General features: G+C 43.1%; 1 protein-coding gene across 1 annotated transcript; it reads right to left on the bottom strand.

The window, feature by feature from the left end:
* Nucleotides 1-1200: 1200 nt before the first annotated feature.
* LOC311133135 (PAK4-inhibitor INKA2-like) lies at nt 1201-10296 on the bottom strand (the record flags this gene model as incomplete). The annotated part of the gene is made up of 3 exons (XM_084166568.1): nt 1201-2331; nt 9900-9941; nt 10261-10296. 3 exons carry the CDS (start codon nt 10294-10296, stop codon nt 1201-1203), a joined length of 1209 nt encoding a protein of 402 aa, XP_084022694.1.
* Between the last annotated feature and the right edge of the window lie 8257 nt (nt 10297-18553).

Below are 18553 nucleotides of genomic sequence, written 5' to 3'. Positions count from 1 at the left end.
ACATATGGCTGACTTCATTACTGTATGTACATGTGGAAGGATTCACTGTAAACATTCTCCTCCTCAGTCCTCTGCTTTCTACTTGAAATCTCCAGGCCCTGCTTGGCATTACATACATAGTATATACACATGTAACGTCAGCATCGCAGCTTAGGGTTGATTTCAAAACGCTTGACAGCCTACGCTGAATGACTGCACCTCTTGTCTGTGCTGCGGGCTTGTCCTTATGTAACTGTAGGCAACCAGATGGCACACAGCTCTCGCTCTCTCTCTCTGCCATGTGTAATATACTACCCAGGCAGATTGGCTGTAGAGTCAAGATGTGCCATCATGTCTACAAGGCAGAGTTAACCCTATCCTGGAGTGGCTTTGTGTGTGTAGGTGAATGGTGAATGGTGAAGGTGTAACGGAGGTGGTTCGGAACCAAGGATATGTGATGAGTAACCTTGCCTGAGACCTGAAGACTTGTGTTAGCTCCCCAAGCTAACGCCTAGGCTTTACCTCAGCGGGCTAGAACAGTCTTGTGGTGCACAGGAGATCCAGGTTCAAACCCAGTTGGTCACACAGGCCACATCCCGATCCCTGAGTGAGGCTGATGTAACAATATTAGACTCTGTGTGTTCATCTAGCTGTCTGACTCTGGGCAGCGAGGCAGAGAAGCACCTGTGGTCGTGTTTAGTGGCAGTTCAGTGACAACTGTTTCACAACGTCATAGATAAAACATTTACTAGTGCCCATGCAGTACGCGTAACAGCTGTGTTCTATTGCTAGATAGAAGTACGAGATGAGACATGAGGGTGGGGATACACTTGGGTGGGACCTAAAGCATAATTCAAACATAATGAAACAGATTGAGGTTTGAACTATGATGATGAAATTCAGAGCATTTCTGAGCATCATGTCCATATTGAAGTACCGTCTATCGTATAGTCCAGGGCACTTATGGACTCATTCGAATCCTACCAATTTTGGTGAACCCATCTATAAGAGGAAGTCCTGCTTGCTCTCTCAGTCACAGCCAGAGAGGTCTTAGGATTGTCAGACAAACAGTTGCCCTGATAATCTCTCTGTTGGGAAATAGTCTGGATATTCATCCCTCAGTCAGTCCATTCTCTGAGAGGAGACAGACAGACACACAAACCTCCCAGAGCTCCCAGCCAAATCCCCAACACCTGCCACCACCCTGGAGCAGTGTCAGCATCAGACCCACACAGCCGTGTTGTAGTCAAACAAGGGCTGCATTTTCTCCACTCTGGCCTCCTGTCTCCACTCTTGTCTCCTGTCTATGTAAATCCCTGAGAACTGGCCCTGGCTCTGGCTGTGTCTCTCCTCAGCCAGCTGGGGACATGGCCGGCCCTTACCCTGCTGCTGCTGCCCTACACCTGCCCAGAACGGGAGGTAGAAGCTCCCCTTGGTCTGCTGCTTGGCCACTTTCTTGGGCCTCTTGAAGAGCTCGGTCTCCTGGTTCTCGAGGACCATCCAGCCTGGCCTCTCCTTCAGGAGCTTGTCCCTGTCGGGCCTCACGCTGCGCAGGAACTTCTTGAAGATGTTGGTGGTCAGAGAGAACTTTCTGCAGATCTCCTGGGAGCGGCTGAGACGGAGAGGGTGGGCCGGGGAGTCGGGCCTGTCGGCAACGTCCGCCCCCACACCAACACCCCCAATCATCTCCTCCTTCTCCAGCTCAGGCAAGTCCAGCCAGTTGCCCACCAGGTCGGCGAAAACGTTGTCCCCCAGGACCAGGGGCTGCCGGTTGCGGCTGCGGCTCATGAGCGAGGAGGTCCAGTCGCTGGAGTCATCCATGCTGTCCTGGGAGTAGTCGCTGTCCAGCGAGGGGCCTTCCCTGGACAAGCTGTAGAGGATGCCAGGCAGATCCACCACCTTGGCTGGGTAAGCCGGCTGCTGATGCTGCTCTGGAAACACTTGGCTAAGACGTGGGCCACAGTACTCCACCTGTGGGGCGGTGTATCCAGACACTCTGCGGGGGAGAGGGAGAGGCTGGCTCTCACTCTCAGTCTCCAATGTCTCCAGGCTGGAGGAGGAGAGAGAGGTGCCCAGGCTGCTCCGGTGCCCCAACCGGCTCTGCTGCTGCTGCTGCTCCTCCTGACTGGTTGTCTCATCGTGGCCAGGGCCGAGGGTAGGCTTGAGGCTGGGGATAGGGCAAGGGCCACATGTGTCTGCTGCTGGTGGTGGGACCGCCCTTTGGATGGGCCTCCCTGAGATGTCTAGCTGCTCCAGCGCTGTCTGCACTTGTAGAAGCTTGAGTTCCTGAAGAGCCCCCATCATGGAGTTCATCTGAGCATGGAGGCCATCTCCTGCCTCCTTCATAGAGACCTGTAGGGAAAGAGAGGGGAGAGGGAGATGATGAGGGAGAGGAGAGGAGGAGGAGGAGGAGGAGGAGGAGGGTAGGGGGGGGGGGGGGGGGGGGGGGGGGGGGAGACAAAAACAACAGGGAAATGGCTAGTTAGCTTCACCCGCAAAACTCATCCATTCAAGCACTTGACCTATAACCCTCTGTCAAACATCGACCACTGTTTACATTGACCCTCTACGGTTGAACTTAGTTAGATCACAGCACCTCTTAGGCCAAATTAATGAACTCAAAGACAAACCAAAATGTACACATGGTACTCACATATTTAGCCCTCACAAATAATAATTAGTTTTCCATATCTCCATTGGTGTTGCTACAACTTATCTCTACAGTTTATCTCTCTCTGCACCGTAGCCCTTCTGTGTTTTCAGGCCAGTCATGGTTTTTATTCGGTCACGTGACCCGTTTTGAATGACAGGGCCCCCATATGGCCTGCGTATGTGAGAGGACCCTGTCGCTTGGCAGCTGTAGGGAGGAGTATCTCTGGCTTCAGCTCTCCCAAGCTCTCTCTCTCTCTCTCTCTCTCTCTCTCTCTCTCTCTCTCTCTGTCCCAGCATCCTGTGGGACTGAGCTTACGTCATGTGACCATGTTATAACCGTTTCCCCTGCAGCCAAGCAGTGCCTGAGGCAACAGCCTGTCTTTAAAAATGAAGCCATGCTTACTTTGAACTTGGCTGTTGATATGACAGTTATGTCTTTGGAATTAAGAATACACAGATGTGAATGAAACTCATTAAAAGCAAAGCTGTGTGATGTTACAGAAATTGAATAAATCATCTTACCTTGTTATAACTTTTACACAAGTCTTTCCCTCTCTCTTGGCTGCTTTGTCAGTCCGTCTCTACTCTCCACTCTCACCTTTCAAACAGCCCTTCCTGCCAGCTTCTATATGTATCCCCTGCCAATCAGGGCCAGTCTCTGTCCTGGCAGCCAATCAGCTGTGTCTGTCTAGATGTTAATCCCTAAACGTGGGGGTGGGTTCACTCAAGCACACATTAATTGACAAAGACCGGGTGAGAGTCAGCAGCAGTGGAAGTGGTGTTTGGGGTAACAGCAGGGTGAGTTGGGGTGGTGGGGGGGTGTGAAGGGTGTTGGGGTGGGTGTTATGGGTGGGTGTTATGGCGGCCTTGCCATATGTTTAGATGTCTAGGGGGATTCAATTATTGAAGAACAGGAGGGGGGTGGGTATCATAAGTAACAAGGTCAATGATATTGTATCTGGGGACTCTGGTGCACATAAGTGCCAAGTGGGAAAGCATTGGATGCTGTTGTACAGTAACTAACACAATAGCATACGACAGACAGGAAAGTATCACCAGAAGTGATTGAGCTGTGAGAGGTGAATATAATAATCGGCAGTATGTCCTGATGTATGACATTTCAACATGTTACAATATGTTAATAACCTGTTGTAATACTTAATACGAAGAGCGAACTCATAAATCATATCGAAAAAACCTGCAGGCCTACATCAAAATAATAAATCAAGATAATTTGCATGAAAAATTATTCAACATTTTGCGGAAATTCTTGTTTAGAACTGATAAGACAACATGGTCAATCCGTTGAATCTTGTAATTTGGCTGCTTTCAACAGTTACAAGAGCCACTGACCAACCCTAAACTAGCCTTTCATTCCTGCATATTCAAACAAAGATAATTATGCATGAAGAAGCACTTGAAAAGGTCTCACAGAAGATATCATAATCCCATATGCAGTTCAGTTGACATTTCCACCGAAAATGAAAAGCAACATCAGTAGGCCTACTCTTGAAGCATATGGGTAGATAGTGGAATAACTTAGGGTATGAATAATAACACTGTCAAAGGTCATATAATAAGCCTGTCTATGCATGGTTTGTGGCCCCGTGTAGCTCAGTTGGTAGAGCATGGCGCTTGCAACGCCAGGGTTGTGGGTTCGATTCCCACGGGGGGCCAGTATGAAAAAATGTATGCACTAACTGTAAATCGCTCTGGATAAGAGCGTCTGCTAAATGACTAAAATGTAATATGCAGGAGACAAAGGAGTCTTTGTTCCTGAGTAGCCATTATAGAAGGAGAAGGTAATTGGAACAATGAGGTCGTCTCTGTGTTCTCCCGCGGTTCTAGGCGCTAAAACATATGGTTGACTTCATTAGGTATAATTAGCTGGAGTCTTTAGAAGCTGGTGAACAGGCTTTATGTAATTACTGTTTACCTCCAACCACATCAAAGTTCAACCAGCATTGCCACATGATGCACACAGTTGGGTTTTCCCGATAATCTCCATAAAACAACGTGGTATTTTCAATAACATTACATCAGAATAATTCAAAAGATGACATCAGAAGGTGTAGAAGCTGACCTTCTACAGCTGCACTGCAGCCTCTGTTTGAAGATGCTACTATTCCTCCTATTCACATGGAATCTAGCTGGCTAACTTGTTCATGCATGCAATGTTTTTTAACGCCCTGCTTACTCCTCACATGCAACCCTTCTTCCATCCCAAATACATGAATCCCCTCCAATTATCCAAAAGCACACGTTGTTTACCCCATGTGATTCTCTGGCTCTCTTAAATTATTCATAATGTGCCCTGCGGAGCAGCCCCATTGTTGACCTCACTGTGCCAACTAAGGCACTTAATTGACCTCACATGACCCCAAAACGTTGTGGCCCAAATAGGTCAGACGTTTCCAGATGATAGCCTAGCTGGAATCAGCTTTCTGCTGGATCAAATCAAGTCACATTCTTTGACTGACTGTCTCCCCCATGGCAGTGTACTGTCCCACCCCAGATGTTTACTGTATTGTGTTGCAGAGATGGCTTGAGTCAGTGGTTCATAGAAATGTGCTGATAATCACCCCCTTCTCATTAACTGGATCCTCCTGGTCTAAAACTCAGCAAATGGAGAGGATAATGGTTCCAATCTACAATCTCATTTTGGGGGGAAACTGTGAAGCGGGAGCTTCAGGGCATCGAACGCTGTCTCTCTGGTACCATTAACTAATTAAAGCCATATGTCAAATACTGAAGATAAGTCAGCAGCTTTCCGTAATGTTAGTATGTTAGCGTTGCTTCAGCAGTTTGATCTGTCAGTGTCTACCTGTTAGCATTACATTTGACATTTTAGTCATTTAGCAGACGCTCTTATCCAGAGCGACTTACAGTTAGTGAGTGCATATATTTTCATACATTACTTCAGCAGTTTGATCTGTCAGTGTCTACCTGTTAGCATTACTTCAGCAGTTTGGTCTGTCAGTGTCTACCTGTGAACAGTAGACAGTTGTTAGTGACTGAAAAAGTATTAAGAAGTAAAAAGTGCAGGTTAAGGACAATCCAGCCATCCCCAGACAACAAATGCAGTGATGCAAACTGAAGCTAATTGGCAATTAAGTACAGAATGCTTCAGATTTGGGGAGTAATCGCTGGCAGTCCAGAATTAATGTTGGATGATTACCCATTAAAAGTTATGTCTCTTAAAAAGGCTATGTGGTGATTCTTTCTGCAAAGTCATATAAAGTGTGCAAAGGAGTGTTTGTTCAACTATTATACAGTTAACATTCACGCTAGTCATTGAATATGCATGAATGTGAATTAAATCCCACCCAGCATAAATAAATGAACACTATCCTTGCACTCAGTTGAGATTAGGGTCTCTGCTTTTACGTGTTGTCTCCTCATTCAGTTAAGGGGGAAATAAAATGTGAGCAAGCGTGACGCATTTGGTACGGTTAAATCTATCTCCCTGCATGTACACAGAACCCTTATTGACACGGTTTAACTGGATAAATTGAAAAAATGAACAGCACACAAACACATTTCTTTAAGTGGCAGTTCAGTCTAATAAGGGAGTGTCAACTAAACATACGTACTTCATGTCATGAATGGAAAGAGAGACATTCAGTGTTGATGGCCAGAGGCAGGAGAAATGAGAGGCCAAGGAAAGGTTATTAAACCCTGGGCTATTAGAGAGGGCATTTATCACACACACACACAAAATCCCCATAACCCCTCACACACTTATTGAGTATGAATGGTAGGTTGTGTTGGTCAAGGGCAGTAATGGGATCTGTGTCCAGGGCATTCAGGCTATGCCTCTGTACTGCCCAGAGACCAGAGGTGGGGTGAGCCAGGCCTCCTGGTGCCTTTAACACTGGGAGGTGGTCTAATGGGCAGTTTCCTGGCCTGGCCTTGTTTCTGCCTTAAATTATATGAGTAAAGCTGGAAGGGACCAGTGGGTTGCTTAAGCCTTAGAGGACATTAGCGACTTCTTTAGAAGATAATGTTTGTAGACAGTTGGTGGTCAAATCTGGAGACTTGGCTCATAATGATCGACAGCAGATTTGAGCCTGGAACAGAAGTCAGTAGATGTTGTGTGCTGTGCAAGTGCACATAGGTCTCTCCAAATGCATAACAATAAAAATATAAACGTTACTGGATCATTGTACTGCAAACACTCAAGATAATTGTAATTACTTAACCTACTACCATGACATTCATTATGTAGGTCTTGAGCAACTTGCTTATATTTTCGGTTGAATCATTTATTTTCACTGTGAATCACTTTCATCCGATCTCAATGATCACATCATACAAACCAGCTGCCACCGTGACCCCGGACAATTTTAGCCAAGGGGAAGGAAGGGCCAGCTGGAGAATGGAACCACAAGAGAGGCTCCAAACAAACCAACTGAGACCACTGCTCCGACTCAGGTCCGTACCACTACCAGCCCTACGCCCTGGGGTAACAAAGAACAAAGAGAGTCTCCGTGAGTATAGTAGCTTGGCTCACCACCTCAGGACGTAACGGCATTGGCAAAGTTTTTCTCCAAGACCTTACAGCTCACGCACACCCTCCCTTGAATAGAATTCCAAACTGACAGACAGTTATGTTTCAAATGTGTTGAGGCGAATAAGAGATAAAGATGAACCATAAAAGTGAAATTAGTGTTAGTATCGATGTCAAAAGCTTTGATATCCGTTTACAATCTGAAGTTACAGCACCATGCAGGTGTTCTGGAGGTACTCAGAGGAACATTAGTTGTCTTGAAAAGGACTGAATCTTTGTATGATACATGATGTATCATCGTCGTTGTGCTTAGCAATGTTCATTGTTATACACCCAAGAATTTGTTTTGCCATGCAGGACTTTTATATGAAAGGAAATGTAAGTAAAGAGTCATGCCACAAGAGTCATGGTTAGGAGATCTATCAGTCTCTGGTATCAGTGGAGGCTGGTGGGAGGAGCTATAGGAGGACGGGCTCATTGTAATGGCTGAAATGGAATTAATGGAACGGTATCAAACACATCAAACATATGGAAACCACATTTTGGACTCCGTTCCATTTATTCCCGTCCTCCTATAGCTCTTCCCACCAGCCTCCACTGTCTGGTATGTTTCCAGCAGTCAGCAGAGGTTTAAATAGTCCTACAGAGGTCATAGTTCATAGTTCACTGTTCAGCTTGACACTACTCCACACATACTGCACTTCCTGAATCCATACACTTACAGATGACATGAAACACTTTCCATTTAGCAGCTATAGGGGGGTGGGGGTGATGTTAGATTGTTTTCTGGACATTACAGACTCTCATATGATAAAACAGTCCATAACATGAGATAAAACATCCACAATAAGATGATCAGACTTAGGTAATTAGGCAGCATAATCTACAGCCCTTATTCTATTATATTATATTGCCCTTATTCACACACCCTTGCTTGTTCTCTGCACTGGCATAATGGTAAATGGGGGTTCAGGGGAACCAGCATAGGCAGACACAGACAGCCATGTGGGAACTTTGGCATGGGCAACACCTTGTTGGAACAACACACTCCAACAGATTGTGCTCTGCATGGTACAGGAGTGGACAGACTGGGAGAGTTTTTTAAACTTGCATCTGGTATCTGTTTCTGCTTCAACACAGGGATGACAGACTCCCTCTTCTTTTGGGTTTGCAAACTGTGATATGGCAACCATCACTTCACACAACATGCTGTACCATGGCTCCCTCCTATTGTGATTAGGGTGCCAAGCCAGTTGACAGACGTGGAGCTAATTCAGTGCAAACAACCCAGAAGCCACAGAAGTGTCATGTTACAGACCGTGCATGCTTTGCCCTGGGCATGAGGGTTAAAGAACATTCTACCCGTTTGAAGAGCGTTCCAATAGTTGTGCCAGTTAATGCTGAATTGAAAATGCTGTGTGTGCATCTGCCAAAAGATCTGGAATGTGAGCAGTGTGAACCCAGAATGTGGTTCGTACATTTCAAACTGAAAGAATACCATTTTTTTCCTGGGTATCTTTGACCAAAGAGTCTTACGGCAATAGCCTATCTATTTGAGAAGACTGTCTTCAAAATCCATCACAGTGTCAAGTGAGTGTATAGCCTACACATGCCTCTGTGTTTGAAAGTTAGGAATATTAAAAAAGCAATATTAAAGCTGCAATGTGTAACCGAATTTACATACAAATGTGATTTATAGATTCTGTCATTCTCATTGAAAGCGTCTAAGAAGCGGTAGATCTGTTCTATGTGCACTGTTTCTATGCTTCCCTTTGTTAAGTTTCGTTTTTGCTTCTTTTACTTTCGGTTTTGTACACCAGCTTCAAACAGCTGAAAATACTGTGAAATATATTTCACAGCGGTTTCGATGGTACAATGATTTTCTACACTTGTTTTGTCACATAAACTGAATTTAGGCAAACTATTAGAATTTTTGTGACCAGGAAATGGCTGAGCGATTTCTGCATATTGCACCATTAATACAGGCATCAGTTGAATATGCATTGAATATATGAAGAGTTTCATTCCAAAACACTATATATCCATTTTCAGAAATGTTGATGAATTAGCTTTTATTGTTTAAAGAAATTATGAAAGAGATTGGTGTGTTTTTTCAATATCTAATCATGGCATGGGGTTGTTCAATGACAGACATGTCACTTGATGGTTTCAGTTCAGAGACAAATAATCATGTTTTTCTGCAAAATGCTATATATCCACATCATTTTCAGATAAATAAGTAGTACTGATAGGTTTTACACAGTCAAATGTAACAAATAACTGTACAAATGCTACATTTGTGACATCAATGTTTAAAAAATGTTTTACAAAATAATTAGATACAGTAATATGAGATCTGTATGTAAAACATTTGACATTTTAGTCTTTTAGCAGATGCTTTTATCCAGAGCGACTTCCAGTAAGTGCTTTCATCTTAACAGCTAGGTGTGAGACAACCACATATCACAGTCAAATATATAGGATACGAACATTCCATTCCAGCGAAACAATGGATATATAGAATTTTGCAAAAAAACAACAACATTTTCATACACGACTAAAATCTACGAATTAAAAATCTGAAAACAGTCATTTTTACACCACATGAAAGTACCCATAAGCAATAATTTCTGATGAAAAAACACAAATGTGAAAAATTGGTGGATTTAGCGTTTTAGAAATAGTCTTCATATAACATTGAGCATCTCATGGAAAGAAAAGAGAGCAGGAAACTGCTTGACCATTCATTAGTCTGTACCATTTCTTCCAGTCCATGGCCCCCAGACGCATGAATAACGGTCTGCTAAAATTATAGGATCGAATGTTCGAGCTGAGCTATTTGATTTGCTTGAGTTAAGTTATTTATAAACGGAGTCAACGGCACTATCCCTTATTATGCAACCTCAGCTGTATAACAACTCAATATGAATAATTCAATATTATAATTTATATTTTTTGCAGCTGTTTACTTCTTTTGTGACCCAGTAACATTTGCATTTGAACTTTCCAAAACACGCTAAATCTGAATGCATATACTCAAATTGGATATCAGAACAATAGTTGCAGTAGAAACAGAAAACAGACATTGTATAATCAAAAACTCAAATAACATGACATACCAGTTCGTGCTTCAGACGTCTCAAGCAAGTATCCATATTTTTGCGCTCTGCCTTGGAAAGCTGTCGTTCCATTTTTGTAAACTTAAGTAGGCTTTTTCAAATAAAATACTTGCTCATTATTTGAAGCATGCCTATCGCAAATGTCACAGTCTAAGTCACTTAATTGTCCGCGTCCTGATGATGGAACAAGCAAAAACTATCGATTCTGTCGCTCTGTGTAGGCTATATTTACTCCAAATAAGATTGATTGTTTAGTCCAAAGGAAGATTTAGGTTTGCGCGATTGCCTGTCGATATCTCTGAGTTGTCATCCCCTGCTTTAAGTACGGTGTGTAACCTATTATTTTTCTCATTCATGGGGGCGCTTACGTTGACCATTCCATTTCCTCCAATGAGGTTGCAATGTTTTTTTTTTATGGCACAGTGCTGACGTTGTTAGAGCTGTAATAAAAAAAAGGAATCTATTTGCAATGGATTTTATGAGTTATGGCCATGTGGTATTAAAATAAATAAATCTACATTTCATTAACAATATATAGTAGATAGGCGTTGACAGTGTTTTAGACTAGACAAAATACACATTTGAATGAACTAGCAATTGCACTGGTGTGTAGACATCTGCTCATTTGAAATGATTGAAATGGAATTTAAATGGAATGGAATTGACATTGTAATTGTAATGGAATTGTACCAGTGGAGGCTGCTGAGGGGAGGACAGCTCATAATAATGGCTGGAATGGAGTCAATGGAGTGGGATCAACCACATGGAAACTACGTCTTTGATACAATTCCATTTACTCCATTCCAGCCATTATTATGAGCCGTCCTCCCCTCAGCAGCCTCCACTGAATTGTACATACTCTCGAAGGATGGGCTCTAACACTGGACAACTTGAAGCCTCCACTTTTGATACACAGACAATGATTGGTTGAAAGGCGAGTTGGGTTATGCATTGAATTGGTGTTCCTCAGAAAAATAAACCAAAAAAGCATAATTCACATGACCAGTGCTGGTGTCCTGCCACTCAGGTCATACACATAAGATTTCCTAGTCATTTTATGCACTGCAAAAAGGTTTTACTCAGAGGAAGTGTTCAAGTTAGGTAGGTAGTGGCAGGAAGCCTAGCGGTTAAGAGCGTTGGGCCAGTAACCAACAAGTTGTTGGTTCAAATCCCCAAGCTGACTAGGTGTAAAATCTGTTGATGTGCCCTTGAGCAAGGCACTTCACCCTAATTGCTCCTGCAAGTCGCTCTGCTAAATGACTAAAACTACAAAGTGTTCTTCTAACATGAGCAGCACATACTGTAGGTTATCTCAGGAGGGCAGAGCATTGTCACCCTTACAGTCAGCAAGGAAGCACCTGAGTGACAGTCCTTTGTTGTGTGACCTGGATACAATACTCCGTGGAGGAATGAAGGGGTTGATCTTGTAAATATCCCTCTCTTGCTCAATTGACATGCTCTTTGTATTGAGACACTTGGACCAGACTTCAGAAATGGAACTTGGAGTTGGAGCTCCAGAGCTCCTTGTGTATGACCCGATTCCATCTAAATTAGCACTATTATCATCTTGTATCTGCCACATGTTGGGCTTTCCCAGATGGATGAGAGAGGAGGAAGTAGCTCTGATGCCAATTCCAAAAGCAAGGAAATGGGGCTGGATGTATGAATAAATCATCTGAAACATCGGTGTACTTTAGGGAGAAGAAGAGAGGATGCCTTCAACACGCAGTCTCCTATTATTAGCCAGCTTGATTTCTCACTGCTATTATGGATTATGCAAATATATTTGCAAGACAGACTTGTACAGTCTGTCCTTTTGTTGCATTCATTCATGTGCAACGAGAAGCTCTGTTACCATTGTTGGGTTTATGTCTTTATGCAGAGTTTCTTGCCCAGCAGTGTAGTGTAACTGGATGTATGTTAAATATGACAACCTGACTTTCTTTTAGTAAAGAATGTGAACCCATGCCTGACCCTGACCTGCAGCTGCCCCCCAGCTGTCCGCAGGACTAAGCCGTCTGAGGAAACGTATCCAGCGCCAGACCACACAGCACACATTACTGCAGACACATGCAGCAGCAACAACTGTTCTCCTTCCATCATCCCACTGCAGAGCCAAAGAACATGCTTTTGTATAGCATTTATTGAGTTTAGTAATAGGAAGTGCATCTTGTCTTCAGTTTCTGGCCAACCACCTGCTTCAAACCCAGTTCCATGTACTCTTCTTTCTGTTCTTAAAGGGGTCACTGCATCAGCCCCTCCCTGTTTGGCGAGTTGAGGGTCACACCAAGTCAACAGTTAGTGCGCAGATATCAGTATGCTTCTTAGTTAGCATTCATTCATGACGCAATGCAGTAGTAGCGTCCAAGTCTTTTTCAATTGGTGTGCTCTGTGCTGAACTGTTGTGTGAGCTAGAACCAGGAGCCAGATTGTCATCAGTTTATGTTGGATTGCATGCTCACCCAGTTTGAGCAAAATTGGCCCAATGCGCCATCATCATAACGGGCGGCAGGTAGCTTAGTGGTTAAGAGCGTTGTGCCAGTAACCGAAAAGTCGCTGGTTCTAATCCCCGAGCCGACTAGGTGAAAAATCTGTCGATGTGCCCTTGAGCAAGGCACTTAACCCTAATTGCTCCTGTAAGTCGCTCTGGATAAGAGCGTCTGCTAAATGACTAATTATTAATTATTGTCTTGCACAGTTTTTCCTCATCATCGTTGACTGTTCCTGGCATTAAGGGATTAAGGGAATAGATAGGGCCTGATCAGATGTTACCTTGTTTTGAAATGAATATGATCTCCACAAGCCGCTTTCTAAAATGCAGGAGCGTGGCTCAATGGTTGAAGACAGGCCTGACCCCTTATGGCTGTCATTGGAATAACACAGTATGAGATTGATAACACTATTTTACATTGAATGAGAATTATAACCATTTCAACCATGAAATGAATCATTTGAACCACCAATAAGAAAAACACATGCAAAATATCTTCATATGTCTCTCCACTAGTAATAACTTATAATCATCGCCTCTGAATTTGTGCTTTTCCTCTAATTCTCTTCAGTTTCTCTCTTACATACTTAACAAGCTGCTCAGTAGCTGTGTGGTCACACTGTCAAGTTAGACACAATCTGACCACATAGAGTTGAGGATATGCAACGACTCTACGGGGTGGCAAGGCCGAGCACGGAACCCCCAGATAGAATTTGTGCCCCCATAAACATAACAAATGGTATATGAATTACCTTGCCAGGTTTTGCCAATGTAGCGCTGCTGGGCCTGCCAGTTGCGCAGACCGGGACAGAGGCTATGCCGGGTGTGCTCATGATCTGAGGAGGGTGGATGTAATAATATAATATTTAGTAGTTAGTTAAAATCCAAAAATGCATTCTGGTTGGGCACCTAGCCATGCAATGTCCTAAGGCTCCGCCTTCATTACCTTGTTTAGGAAGCTCATTGGGTCCCAAGGCGTTTTATTCGCTCACACAAACTAGGTTTCCATCCAATCTGCAACAGATTTTCATGCAAATATTCTGCATGAATTTTTTTTGCAGATTGGATGGAAACCTAGTTTGTGTGAGAGAGAAAAACAAACTATTGTTTATTCCATATGTAACTCTGTGTTGTTGTTGTTTTTATCGCACTGCTTTGCTTTATGTTGGCCAGGTCGCAGTTGTAAATGAGAACTTGTTCTCAACTGGTTTACCTGGTTAAATAAAGGTGGGAAAAAAACAAAAAAAAACATCTGCATAAAACAATACGCGCATTTTCCCACCAGAGAAGTGTTTCCATCAAACGGATTTATTGTGAATGAAAGTCTGTGCATGATGACATAGTGCATATAAAAATCACCTTTGCGGTTCAATTTCCATGTACCGAATGAAAAATACAAGTTAAATGGGTTTCCAGGTCATTTTGAACTCTACAAGTGGTTTTGTCACAAAAACTGCTACGTTATATTATAGCAAACGTAGCCAACAGTTCGCGTTTAGGATACATTTTACATTTACGTTTTAGTCATTTAGCAGACGCTCTTATCCAGAGCGATTTACAGTTAGTGAGTGCGTACATTTTCATACTGCCGGGATACCTGCATTATGAGATTATATTGATAAAAGCAGTATTATTTTTATTTGTCAAAAGGCGGCCAAGCATCGATCATCATGTCACCAGAATAAGATATTTATTGGAAAGGAGCATCAAGCTCCTCACATGCACTTTCAACACCCTGTGAAGTTCATCATAATTTATTTCATCTGTAGCCTAATAAACTACATGGTTTCCCGAGTCAGTAGCTAGGTTTCCATCCTATTGGTGACAGATGTTCATGCAAATATTCTAAAATCTGCATAAAACAATTTGCTCATTGTCCCGCCATACATTTCCATCAAACTGACGTATTGTGGATAAAAGACTGTGCGTGATGACGTAAGGCACTTACAAATACCTTTTGCGGTTAAATTCACATGTACCAAATAAAAACTACAAGTTAAATGATTTTCCATCATATATTTTCAGCTCTACTGTTGGTTTTCTCACAAAATTTTTTGCATTATATAACAAGTGTGCCCAATCAGATATGGGCAAGTGTGCTCTAGCCAACAGCACATGCTATCTGCCTACATTATGAGATTATTATCGACTAAAGAGAGAGATTATGTTTATTTGTTCAACGGCAGCCAAGCATCGATGATCATGTCACCAGAATAAGACCATCGATCGAGTGAGGGAAAAAAGTATTTGATCCCCTGCTGATTTTGTACGTTTGCCCACTGACAAAGAAATGATCAGTCTATAATTTTAATGGTAGGTTTATTTGAACAGTGAGAGACAGACTAACAACAAAAAAATCCAGAAAAACACGTCAAAAATGTTATTTATTGATTTGCATTTTAATGAGGGAAATAAGTATTTGACCCCTCTGCAAAACATGACTTAGTACTTGGTGGCAAAACCCTTGTTGGCAATCACAGAGGTCAGACGTTTCTTGTAGTTGGCCACCAGGTTTTCACACATCTCAGGAGGGATTTTGTTCCACTCCTCTTTGCAGATCTTCTCCAAGTCATTAAGGTTTCGAGGCTGACGTTTGGCAACTCAAACCTTCAGCTCCCTCCACAGATTTTCTATGGGATTAAGGTCTGGAGACTAGCTAGGCTACTCCAGGACCTGAATGTGCTTCTTCTTGAGCCACTCCTTTGTTGCCTTGGCCGTGTGTTTTGGGTCATTGTCATGCTGGAATACCCATCCATGACCCATTTTCAATGCCCTGGCTGAGGGAAGGAGGTTCTCACCCAAGATTTGATGGTACATGGCCCCGTCCATCGTCCCTTTGATGCGGTGAAGTTGTCCTGTCCCCTTAGCAGAAAAACACCCCCAAAGCATAATGTTTCCACCTCCATGATTGACGATGGGGATGGTGTTCTTGGGGTCATAGGCAGCATTCCTCCTCCTCCAAACACGGCGAGTTGAGTTGATGCCAAAGAGCTCGATTTTGGTCTCATCTGACCACAACACTTTCACCCAGTTCTCCTATGAATCATTCAGATGTTCATTGGCTAACTTCAGATAGGCCTGTATATGTGCTTTCTTGAGCAGGGGGACCTTGCAGGCAATGCAGGATTTCAGTCCTTCACGGCGTAGTGTGTTACCAATTGTTTTCTTGGTGACTATGGTCCCAGCTGCCTTGAGATCATTGACAAGATCCTCCCGTGTAGTTCTGGGCTGATTCCTCACCGTTCTCATGATCATTGCAACTCCACAAGGTGAGATCTTGCATGGAGCCCCAGGCCGAGGGAGATTGACAGTTCTTTTGTGTTTCTTCCATTTGCGAATAATCGCACCAACTGTTGTCACCTTCTCACCAAGCTGCTTGGCGATGGTCTTGTAGCCCATTCCAGCCTTGTGTAGGTCTACAATCTTGTCCCTGACATCCTTGGAGAGCTCTTAGGTCTTGGCCATGGTGGAGAGTTTGGAATCTGATTGATTGATTGCTTCTGTGGACAGGTGTCTTTTATACAGGTAACAAACTGAGATTAGGAGCACTCCCTTTAAGAGTGTGCTCCTAATCTCAGCTCGTTACCTGTATAAAAGACACCTGGGAGCCAGAAATCTTTCTGATTGAGAGGGGGTCAAATACTTATTTCTCTCATTAAAATGCAAATCAATTTATAACATTTTTGACATGCGTTTTTCTGGATTTTTTTGTTGTTATTCTGTCTCTCACTGTTCAAATAAACCTACCATTAAAATTATAGACTGATAATTTCTTTGTCAGTGGGCAAACGTACAAAATCAGCAGGGGATCAAAAAAATTTTTCCCTCACTGTATCTATTGGAAATGAGCATCAAGCTCATCACCTTGCACTTTCACCACCCTGTGAATTTCATCATAATTTATTTATTCTGTAGCATAATAAACTGACGAGTCATAGTGGGAGGACCACACAGCATGTCATTGCATGACTCCAAGTTTACTTTGATATGATTGTTATTATATCAATATTTGCAAATAAAAGCGTTTCCACCGACATTTCTCACATAATTCATTTTTACCAACACAAAAGATCCCACCTTGTCTAGCATATTTTGTTTAGTCAACATTTGCTAAGTTTACCGAAAAAAAGTATGTTTCTATCAGGCCTGTAATTACATTTTTTCCCGACATGTACAGTACTTTACTGGCATAAAAAGGTTGGATGGAAGTCTGGTTACTGGGGGACAATTTTCATACACATCGCTGCATTTTGTATAGTTCTGTTGGTTGGGAGTCTCTGACTACCAGAAAGGCCCATCATTGGCTACTTTTTGAATATAAAGTGGTTATTCTGAGACTTCTCCACTATTTCAGCTCACTTATTAATTGGAGATCCAGCATTTGTCAGACCCGCTCTCTGGACTGACTTATTCTGGGGGTCCGGTTGGTCTCCACTGAGCTGGGGATGTTTTTATGCCCCCAGCTCATGGATTAGCCTTCAGGCCACCTTGAAGCTGGACTAGCTGGTCTCCATTGGACAGTTTAGATACATTTTGAGGGAGATAATATGTGATAGTTGTGTTTGTTTTGATGAATCTTGTTGTATTTTTTGTATTGTGTTGTTGTTATGTTGCTTTATGTTGTATTGAATTGTGTGTTCCCTTGAGAATGAGACCCTGGCCTCAATGGTGATCCCCGTCTAAATAAAAGAAAAAAAGAAAAAAGTAGTGGGAGGACCACACAACATATCATCGCGTGACTCAAAGTTTACTTCGATATGATGGTTATTACATCAATATTTATGCATTAAAAAAAGTTGACACTCCCATTTCTCTCATGATACATTTTACCGACTCAAAAAGATCCCACCATGTTGAATGAACAAATTGTCTGTTGGCATTTATAAACTGTAACGGCATACCATCAGCCCAGACTTTTTCATGAGTCAGGTAATTCATCCGCATGAAATGGTTGGATGGAAACCTGGTTAGAGAGGGGAAAAAGTTGTTCACTTTTGCAGACAGCTACAGCTATGGGCTACCTAGTAGCTACTGGTTTTGTTAAGTTTTGGTAGCGGCGCGTTGAATAATTATAGCTAGTTGGCTAAGCTTTGATCAGCATAGATATCCGAAAATGGCTGGGCACCATGTCGAGGGCGATGCCAAGCTCACCAACCAGCCTGTAGGCCCAATCACCGAAGTTTAGGAGCCTAGAAGCAAATGTAATACCCGCCCATCCCCCACACCGCCTGCTGACGAACAAGATCGAGAACAGCCAGGGCTTAGCACCAGGAGCATAAGGGTAACATCACAACAAGCACCTGTACCTCCGTTACCCCTGCCACTAGCACCTGAAGGCCTGTTGAATCGAACCAAAACTGAACCAGTGGAAGCAGAGTTTATTGTGGCTCGCACATTCTTGCAAAGTGAAATCGCAACCACAGTGTTCTTCAAAGATACGGCGGGCCTTTGTCAGCAATGCCGACTGTGCTGTTGGCACTGAAACAAAATAAAACATTTTAGGCATCTATAGCAATGTGCGAAAATGTGTTCTCCACCAAGAAGAACGTATTCAGTGAACACAGACTCTGAACACAGAGCACGTTAGATAAACGAAAAGCCCAGCTTGTCCAGCTGGCATTTGAGAGGGACCTGACAAGCAAATTTTGCCAGAAGGAAAATGGAATCAGAAACTTCTCATGAGGTTCAACACAGCATCGAGGAGGCTGCAACTCTTCTAAATCAGTGTTTCCCAACCCTGGTCCTCGAGTACCCCCAACAGTACACAGTTTCGTTGTAGCCCTTGACAAACACACCTCATTC

Source organism: Coregonus lavaretus (genome assembly GCF_964263955.1).
Source record: "Coregonus lavaretus genome assembly, chromosome: 8".
Lineage (NCBI taxonomy): Eukaryota > Metazoa > Chordata > Actinopteri > Salmoniformes > Salmonidae > Coregonus > Coregonus lavaretus.
Note: the sequence above shows the minus strand (reverse complement) of the source record. Positions and strands in the feature narration are given on the sequence as shown.